This window comes from Solanum pennellii, chromosome 3 (genome assembly GCF_001406875.1).
Source record: "Solanum pennellii chromosome 3, SPENNV200".
Lineage (NCBI taxonomy): Eukaryota > Viridiplantae > Streptophyta > Magnoliopsida > Solanales > Solanaceae > Solanum > Solanum pennellii.
The window spans coordinates 22654695-22665530 of NC_028639.1; the positions used below are offsets into that span (position 1 = coordinate 22654695).

The 10836-nt window shown below is 33.0% G+C and overlaps 1 protein-coding gene across 1 annotated transcript in view; it reads left to right on the top strand.

The window, feature by feature from the left end:
• The first annotated feature begins 4039 nt into the window (after window positions 1-4039).
• LOC107014383 (CDK5RAP3-like protein) overlaps window positions 4040-10836 on the top strand; it is a 9474-nt gene continuing 2677 nt past the window's right edge. The window contains exons 1-8 of the mRNA XM_015214266.2: window positions 4040-4200; window positions 4301-4435; window positions 5239-5333; window positions 5420-5514; window positions 5619-5754; window positions 5847-5999; window positions 6090-6638; window positions 6871-7079. Of these exons, the coding sequence (XP_015069752.1) occupies window positions 4140-4200; window positions 4301-4435; window positions 5239-5333; window positions 5420-5514; window positions 5619-5754; window positions 5847-5999; window positions 6090-6638; window positions 6871-7079 (1433 nt within the window). The 5' untranslated portion in view covers window positions 4040-4139. The remainder of the gene's footprint in view (window positions 4201-4300; window positions 4436-5238; window positions 5334-5419; window positions 5515-5618; window positions 5755-5846; window positions 6000-6089; window positions 6639-6870; window positions 7080-10836) is intronic.

Here is a 10836-nt window from a genome sequence, read left to right on the forward strand (position 1 = left end):
TGTCAGCTTGATAATTTTATAATTTATAATCGTAGTTCTGACAAGATGTTCTTCAACTTGAAAGGACTTTGTGACCTTGATAAAGTATTGATGAAGTCAAATTTGCATCAAACTGGCCCACTTGTTTATTTTCTTATCAAGTTGACTCTCATTTTTATGTTACTTCTGCTTCTGAAACAAACTTTTTTCATCCATGAAGTACATCAAAAATAAACTCGCAATAGTGTAGGTGATAAATTTTTGAATGGTTGTTTAGTTTGTTATGTTGTGCGTAAGATATTCACAATCATTAGTAATGATGTTATTATTCATCGTTTTCAACATATGAAAAGTCGTCGAGCACAATTATGACTTTAAAACTAGAAGTCACTACGTCATTGTGACTTGTGATTATAAGTTATTTTTTTGTGACGATAATATTCATCATTGTTTTATCATTTACTTTTTTATTGGCACATTCCAGTAGCTATAATATATTTATATTGTGTGATTTGCAAGCTATTTTATGTTAAAGGAAATGAGCACCCACAACCTTTAAATTCTAGATCTGTCACTGAATATGAAGCATAATTAGACAAATCATAACTAAGAGAAGTTATTAAATTTGATCTCTTAACTATCTATGAAATTTTCTGTATCTTAAATCAACATTGTAAAATAGGAAAACTTACATAAATATACTATATTAAGAAAATATTTTTACCATTTATTGCAATAACATTTTCTTTCACTTGATCATTTTTAATACGTTTATAATACAATTTTAATATATATTACAGAGAACAATTTATAACACATATAATACAAGTTTATTGATGGATAATATATTTACACATTTTTATACACTTATAATATACTAGTTTTCGGAACGTGCATTGCACCTTTGTCCCATACAATTATTATAAAGTTGAATTATTATATAGAAAATGTTGAATTTTAGAAATATTAGTTTTACCAATTTATATTTTATTCATTAAATAAATTTCATAATAATCGAATAGTACATTGACCATCAAGCAAGAAATATGGAAAAATAATTATACTACTATAGCATCTAATAATATGAATATATGTATATGACTTTATCCTTAATAATCTCTCATTACGCTCCATATTAGTAAATATACACAAATATGTAGCTACTTAAAGAAGGAAAGATAAAAGTAAATAAATATTATAAAAGTACATCTAAAAACGATCTAAATGTCATAAATTAGTAATTTCAGCACTAATAAAAATAGACTTATAATATTAATAATTTCATAGAAGATTATATTAAAGAAGTATAATCGGTAAAGAATACAAAAAAATTAAACAAATAAGAATAAATACAACATTCATATCCTTCTTAAAACTTTTATTATAACAATACATATAGTAAAAAGAAATACACAAGGAGTAGAGTTTTTTTTTCTCCCGTAACAAAAAAAAAAAGCAATCTAAAATGGTAAAGATAAAATTTATGATACAAAATATCATTCTATGAGGATCAACAAATATTAATATTTTAAAACACAAAAAAAAGTACCTGAAAATTGCCTAATGATTCACATCAACACGAGGCAAGTGGTAAAGAAAAATTATTTTTTCATGATACATATATATAGCTAAAGATTCATTGGATAAGATGAAAAGGTGAATAGTTGTTTAAGTTAATTTTCAGAAGTTAAGTGATCTTAGACATGGGGTAGATGAAAGGTGATTGTTTTTACTAATAATTCAATACATTTAATTATACTAACTAAAGAGAGAGTAACAAATTTAATCATTTAACCACATTAATTATAGAGAAAGAATAGATTATTTTTTTTATTTTTTTAAAAAAAGTAATTCCTAACAATTTCCTATGAAATAATTTCTAACAATTTTCTATAAAATATTTTTGTCTTTCAAAGTTTGACTTTACACCTTCTTATTTTTAGTATTTAGTATAATATAATATAATTATTACTTAGTATGTAAATAATTAGAATTTAAACCATTGTGTCTAGATGCATGTATTTAAATATGATTATTTAATATTAAATTAATTATATATTAATATTTAATTTAATTTAGGGATAAAATAAGGGCAAAATAGTAATTCAACTTTTAAGTTAGGAGCTTCCCACTTATAATAATATATGATTATGTCAATTTCTTATCAAACAAGCATAATATATTTTAAAACAGTTATAATACGTATATATTGCATATATAATTTACTTTTAATACATATTGCAAATTTATCATGATATTGCTATAGGAAAGGACATAAATTCACTCTCAAACTTTTCTCAAAAATCAATTACACGCTTAAACTAATATGGTGACCTATTACACATTTCTGCTACTAAATGGTGAATACTTATACTCCTGAGATGTGTAGCACCATTCTCACAATGAGACGTGTAGCACACTTGTGCCACATCAATGCCATGGCATTGCCACATCAAATGTCATGTCAAATTTTGACTAAAATTCTCCAGGTCATTCAATTGTTTCTTCTTCAATGTACACCACCATGAAAGCACAACTATTGCCACCATATACCACCAAATCGATATATTTCACCATAAAATCAAAACAGTCACCACATATTTCACCACCTACAATGAAATCCAACATCAAAATCATACTATCACCATTATTCCCACAAAAGTTATAAAGATCCACCACAATATTTGACATCCATAAACAAAATCATCAACAAAATTACATCATCATCATCAAAACGTACAAACCCGCCACCAAATATCACTACCATCATTGTTAATATTGATTTTTTCTTCTTCACCACCTTCAATTCCCACTTTTTTGCCACCCCTCACCAACAAATCCATCATTGTATTGTATTTTTTAAAACTTAATCATCAAGTTTATCAACCACCAACAAAGTCGAAGAGAAAAATCAAATGCAATGAAAATAGTGAAATCGAATAAATATTAAAATAGAATATGATGAGGGTGGGGGGAGAGGATTTTGGTGGAAGTGTAGTGAGGTGGATAGAAATTGGATATGAAAAAATAAAGAAGAAGACAGTTGTGTGTGAAACAGAAGAGGTGTGGAGGGTGGGGGTAGGGTGATAATAGAAAGAAGATTTTGATTTATTTAGTTTTACTTTTTTTTACTATCAAACACACTTTTATTTTCTTATTTTTGTCACGTTAGTTTTAGGGGGTAAAAAATTCGTTTTTAAACCGCAAAGATGTGTAATAGATGTCATGAAGGTTTAAGCGTGTAACTGACAAGTTGAAGGGTGAATTTATACCTTTTTCCTATTGCTATAAATGATACTGATAAATAAAAACATATTACGAAATCAGTAATTATTTATTAGGGAAAATTACGCGTTAAACAAATTTATACTACTTAATTATTCATCATAGTTATAGTTTGCTATAATTACCACTCGTGACTAACACTATACATTAATTACGTGTGGTGACTTCGAACATGTATAATTAGCCACGTTTGTATATGTATAATTCGCCAGAATATATAATTACATATGAATAATAGTCAATTATCTAAATGATATACATATGCAATTCACCTCTCTCCAACTCTCTGCCCCTCTCTAGCTCGCCTCTCTCCACCCTTTCTCAATCTCTCTTGCCATATATACTCGCTCGCCTCTCTCCTCCCTGTCTCAATTTCCCTTGCCATATATACAAATGTATATATATAATATACAATTATCTAACCGATATACATATACAATTCACCTCTCTTCCACTCTCTATCATCTCTCGCCTCTCCTCCCTCTCTCAATCTCTCTTGCCATATATAGAAATGTATATGTATAAATACAATTATCGAACCAATATACATATATAATCATCTCTCTCCCACTCTTTGCCCTCTCTCGCTTGCCTCTCTCCTCCCTATAACATGTAGCTACAAATTGTGATAATCAAACTATAGTTATAAAGAGCAATTGAGTTATTTTTGATTAGCTGAAAGTTACTCTTATGAAAATGTAACCATTTTTCTGAAATGTCTGCAAGGCCCAAAAAGACCTTCTTGTGTTGAGCTTTGTTAAGGCCCATGATATTATCCAACCCCATTATCTCACTTTGGGTGAGAGTTGACAATCGCGCAAGTTAGCATATAGGCCGATTTGTTTGGGAAACTCCGGTGAATATTTTTGGGCGAAATGCAGAAGGAAGAAGATATTCGCAATCTTCCAATCGACATAGCATTCGCTCGCCTCGGAGGTAAATATCAACAAATAAACACTTCGGATAAAAGTTGCGATTTTTCAGTCTAAAGTTTTTTATTTTATTTTATTTTCTGTATATCCATTTTCTCATGAAGAGTGGCTGGTTGATCGGAAGAGAATTCCGGCCGATTGGCGGAAACGACTTGCCGCCGTTAGAGCTAAGATTACGACGTCGTTTGCCTCGCTGCCTAAAGACATTGATCCTTACTTCCACACTCTTGATATTGAAGGTTTACTTCTTTTCCTTTGTTTTTATGCAATCAAATTCAGGGCTTGTAAATTATGCCTTTTAAGCCCTACATATATGCTCATCATCATGTTGCGGTATCTTAAATAGTATCATTAGTTTGTTTTATGCAATTAAACATAGGCTTGTAAAATTATGCTTTTAAGTCCTACATCTCTGCTCATTGTCATGTTGCGGCTGTCTTAAATAGTATCAATTGTGTGAATTTTCTATTATTAGTCTACTTCCAAACTCATCTGTCAACTGCCTGAACAACTCTAGAACTTGAAGTGGCATAAGCCCATAATTTTTTTGTTTGATCTTTTCTATAACATCAACGAAAACAGGCAATCTTAGTTCTTTGAGAGGTTTTTCAAAGAACTAAGATTGCCTGTTTTCGTTGATGTTATACAATAGATCTCTTGGAACAATAGTTATTTTATGAAGAACTGAAAAATGTTGCTTACAGTTTTGGATAGGCATACATCTCCTGGTTCTTTAAGAACTTATTTTGTTTTTTTGTGTTACTAAAACCAGGAGGAGGATGACATTTGAAGGATTTTAAATATGTTTGTTGTTTGCTTTCTGACCTTTTATATACCCCCCTTCATAGGCCTAATTGGTATCAGTTGATGGAAATTTTACTTGTCAAAAAACAGAAACAGAAATTGGTGGAAATTTCATCTACTGGCATACCATCGAGTGACAGTTTTGTTGCATCAATTCTCTGTGGTTCTGAAGAGGATCTTTTCTATACTGTACTTTTGCGGAGTGTAAAATATCTACTGATTAAATATTAATTTTTAGGGATCGGTTATTTGGAAGCCAAAAAAATATATGAGATTCTTCTGAAGTCAACTCAAGAAAGCCGTAATATTTTTGGTCGGCTTTCAGGTGATGCTGTAAGACCAACATCCTCTGTCTCTCTCTCTCTCTCAATATGTTGTGTGTTTGTTTCCAATAAAGGTTTTGTTTCGACTCTTGACAGGGTGTTTGGGAAGCAGTAGTGCGTGCCTATGAGAAGGAATACATTTTTCTTGGTGAAGCCGCTCAGATTATGGTTCAAAATGTTAACTATGAGATGTAAATGAACTAACTTTATCACTCTATATGAAAAAAATTGAGTTATGATTGGACTCTAGTAATTTTCTATCAAGATGTATAATAGCAGTATGATTGTTTTGTAGCCCCTATCATAAGAAGCAGATTCAGAAGACACAGCAGCAATTAGCTGAGTTTGAGCGCAAGGAAGCAGATATAAAAAGAAATGCAGCTATTTCGGCATCTAAATATGTAGAGGCTTGTCAAGAGTTGGGCCTGCAGGTTTTAGTTTGCTTAACTCGATTTCTTTCATATAGCCTTTATTTTCAGTTTTCTTTCCATTTATAATATATTGACTTTTCTCTTCTAATCAGGGAGTAAATGTGAGGTCAGAACTTTTGGAAACTTCCACTATATCTCTTCCAAGCACATTTAGCAGAATCTTGGAAGTACTTACTGGTGATTCTGTCTCACGGGCTATTGAGTTCTACTCAGAGTTCGTCAAAGATGCTCATACGGAAAAGGATGTACGCGATGAACTTCCCTAAATCAATTGTTAGTGCAACATCAAAGTTTTATGTAGCGTGTTTTGCTAAAGTTATTTGTTCTGGTTGCAGAAAACAGTAGCAGTTGTGTTATCAAATCTGAGAAGTGCTCGTGAAAGGCCCCCAGCGATTGATGTCTCTGTTAGCACTGAAGTTCTGGAAGTTATGAATGCTCAAGCAGGCTATAATGGCTTAAGTCAAATAACTGTAGAAACTGACACTGTAGCTGATGGGGTTGACTGGGATATTACTTTAGATAGCTCCCAAATTGATTGGGACATTGGCACCGTGGAAGAAACAGAAGAAAATGGAAATGGTTTGGGTCCCTATGAGATTGTTAATGCTAGCGATATTATGTCATCTCCTCGTAAAGATGATGTAAAATCTCATCGGACCTCAATGGAAGAAGGATTCCTTGCTCCTGAGGTCTCTGCATCAGAAATATCTTGGGATATAAGTGTTGACAATCCTCAAGTTGATGTGATTGATAAATCACAAAATAATGCTGTGGAATTGCACTCTCTTCAAAATAATTTAACTGCCAACCCAGTAGCTATCCATGACAGGAGTCCTCTACTGGAGACAGAATACAGGAATAAAATACTTAATGACTTATTTGAGGTCTGTATGAATGGCAAAATCCTTTTTTTTTCATGACTAGTGTCTTTTAGATGAATTTTACTTTGTTTGGCACTAGTTTGTCACCTTTTGCTCTGGAAATAGGGTCTATTACTTTGGCAGCTTTATTACATTGTCGGCCATTTGGACTAACAATGTCTTTTGTTGAGTCATCTGGCCTGGCAGGTTGGATGGTTTCTGACATCTGAACTTCTGTTTGATGCTTGAGCATCAGGTGAAAGCCTTCTTGAATCAACGGTTTATTGAGCTAAGGAACGAAGATACTACGTCTTTACAACATCAAGTCCAGGCAGTTGCTCCACTTGTTCTGCAGCAGTACTCTTCTGATATAATTCAGACAATGCTATCTGACGTTTCCTCAGCAATTTCATTGCTTACAAATAGGAAAACAAGGGATATGATCATGATCCTCAACTCCGTAAGGTACTTATAAGTTATGGTTTCCATGAATTTTGTTTCTTGTGCAAGTTTAAATTTTCTTCCTTTTTCAAATTGTTTTGACATGCTAAGTTCTTTAATCTGCATGCCACATGTGCACTAAGTTGCGGATTCTTCATTATCGATGACGCACCCATGTTGGATTCTCCAAAAATATATTACTTTTGACGAATCCGACACGCTCCCGTTGACATTATTGAAGAGTCTGAGCATCATAGCTTTCTCATGGAATCTTCTTACCTAGTAACATTAAAATAAAATAACACTAAAGAACTTGCAGGTTCATAAAGACAACAAGAAATGTAAAAAAAAGACTATAAAGAAGTTGAGAGGCAGTTCAGTCATTTTGTTGTCTTATCCAAGTATTATAAACTTGGTATTAGCAAATCCCTAGATATACTTGGTATTAGATAATACCACATATGGTGTATTAAGTTATCCATGTATTAGGTGTGTTTGAGTTAATTATGCAACCAAACATTGTATTGGGTGGACTAAATTTTAATAGGACTATTTTAATTAATACATCCTACCAAACGGCTCCTGAGAGTCTTCTTAGTCAAGAGGCTTGCATTTCAAGAATAGCCTTTTTTTGCATTCATAGTTCTCCCTACTTTGAGTAGTTTCCTCATGGATCCTTGTACTTCCAGTTTAGCACATTCTCAAGCTTCATGCCTTTGTTCCAAGAACCCTCCAAGCATCCAAGGTTGCGATTCAATGGCAAGTCTATAGACTCTTTAGCCCGAATTCTTGTGTAAGGTTTGATGAAACTTGGCTTGTATCATTCCCCTTCCTTGAAACCTAGCAAAACCATAGGGAAGACAATCAAAAACAAGGACTTCATAGCATGAGGGTTAGCACAAGTGTTAACAAATCCACCATCTATGCCAAAATGTACTCACTTGTGGTATAACCAAACATCAACTATACTCGTCAAAAACAAATCCCCACATGAAGTGCAAAGTACTTGGCTAATCCCACCATCATGAAATAAGAACTTCCTAAAAATCCCAAGGTGTCAAGTACCAAGTAGGCAATAGCACATTGATTCTAAGAGACATAAAGCACAGTTGATCATCTATAGTAAGATAAAACCACTTACAAAGTGACACTGATCACATCACAATAATTTGAATTCTCACTGGGGTCATAACAAAAGGACCTCCACAGATCATGGTCAAGATAACAATCATCTTCCCCGTTAGATCTCATAGACATAAGAGACACACTCAACACAAGTAAGAGCATCATCATATGCAAATAGATAATATAGAAATGTGTCGCACAAAATAACTTCATTCATGTTGTCCTCACTTGTAAGATTACAATTGGCTTGGGCATGGACCTTAAAGGAACTCTTCCCTGTATTCGTTAGCATTGCCGCTATGCCAGATATAAGTCTGGAATCAGCAAAAGGAGTACATGGATGGAATATTACTTTTAGAAGGCTACTGCATGATTGAGAGTTGGAAAGAATTGTTGAATTTTTCAAGACTTGGAATCTAAAGGGTTCAAAGACACTGGAGATTCACTTATATGGAAGCCCACTACTAAAGGAACTTATTCTGTAAACTCAGCTTATAACATTTTGATTAGGCACAGACAGTCAACTAATCAGTTGCCTTGGAGATTTATTTGGAAGATGAAGGCTCCTTTTAAGGAGGTATCCTTTTCTTGGCTAGTAGCAAGAAATAATTCTCACATGATAAACTTCAAATAAGGGGATTCAAACTGTGTTCTAGATGTTTTTTGTGTGGAGCTGCTGGGAAAATAATAGTCATCTATTTATTCATTGTCCTGTTACTGGACAATTATGGCAACTATTCTTGAACATGGTAGGAATGAGATGGCGGGGCAGTTAGTCAGAAAAATTGGTTGAAACTTGTCCATGCTTGCATATGGTGGACCATTTGGAAGGAGAGGAACTATAGACTTTTGAAGACAGATATAATTTTGTGGAGTAAATCACGATGAATTCTATATCTTTGTTTTATTTTTGGTGTAAAGAAAGCTACCCTTAGGAGGCTGAATCACTAGTTGATATGATAGGATCCTTGTGAAGCAGTTGTCTAAGCTTGGCTGAGATTTTGTCAAGTCTTTTGCACTGTTATGGTGTAAATATATACATATATATATAGTCGTTACCAGTTTCAATAGGTAGGACAATCCAAAGAATAAATATCAATTTGAAAGCAAGAAGCACCTTCTTTTTTCAACATCTCCTAGTGGGTTATCATATAAGGTATAGCCCCCAATAAGAGCTACATAAGCTGCATCATCATAACAATTCACACCACTAGACACTACACTAGGAGTAATGTCATCATCATCAAACAAGAATTGTACTTGAAGAGAATAATCAATCAAAGGTGGAGAATTAAAGTATGTAATCTCATTCTAAGCAAGATGAATGTCTTCTTCCAAGGAGGTTTCAATCGCATGATTTGTATGAGCAAGACAACTTAGACAAGCAATAGGATCTTCAACAAGAGATATGCTCAAAGAATCACTCCTTATCAAATGACCAACTTTTTCAATGTCATGACTAACTTGAGGCTCACCAATTAAATCACAAAATCTCTCAATTAGTGAACTAGTATCCCAAATTGATCAACACAAAGTTTACATGACGATGTTCTATCAATCAAATCGCAAGTGTCAACACCGGGTGGACACAAATTGATCTTACATGAAGAATCAATTAGGTCATCAATAGGATCAACTAGTGTATGAACACTTTCAACAACGATATTATTGCTATATGGTAAAGAATCACATTACAAAATGTATTATCATTTAAAGTACAAGTGTCAACACTAGGTGGAGTGGTGAACACAAATCGATCTAGCAAGAAGAATCAATTTGGTCATCAATAGGATGTACTAGTGTATGAACACTTCCAACAAGTACATTATTACTATGTGGCGAAGAATCATTGGGCTCAAACAAAGATAAGCTTTCATTCACACTTAGTTCATTAGAAATTCTTAAGTGTAAGTTTAGCTATGGTATCTTGAGGATCACAAGAAGGATGTTCTTTACCTTGAAGTGAAGCTTCCACTCTCATGTTTTCATGCAAGTCAAACCGCTTGATCCAATGGACCACCAAATCCATGTAATCCTTAATTGTAGGCTTCTTGTTGGAAGTTTGTATTCCCCCATTCTCCATGCTCATACTTGCGCTAGAATTCTTACGAAGGGAAGGACAAGCAATTAGGTTAGATGGTGTTTGTGGCAACTCACTCACTCCGCTCCTCACGTCCTCTCCCTTTTCCAATCTAGAGTTGCTACCATTCACTCCTTACTCCTCTCTATCTTTTGTAAATATCGAACTCCCAAGACTAGATTTGTAGGAATAAATTAATCCAAGATCTTGTTATCAATCGATACAATATTGAACTGCGAAAAAATAAAGAAATCCTAAAATCTAATAACAAGGAAGTAAAGATAGAAGATGTCAAGCAAGAAACTAGTTGGCAACAATAGCTATATTAAGGGTGTGTTTGGTATGAAGGAAAATGTTTTCCATGGAAAATGTTTTCCTAGAAAATATTTTCCTGGAAAACAAGTAGATTTTGGACTTATTTTCTCATGTTTGATTGGTGAATAGAAAATATTTTCCGGAAATGATTTTTAGTGTTTGATTTATGAATGAAAAATGTTTTTGAGAGACATCTTTTGTTTTTACTAGAGTACAAAATAATTTATGAAATTGAAAATAATTTTTAAATTTTTTTTTTAT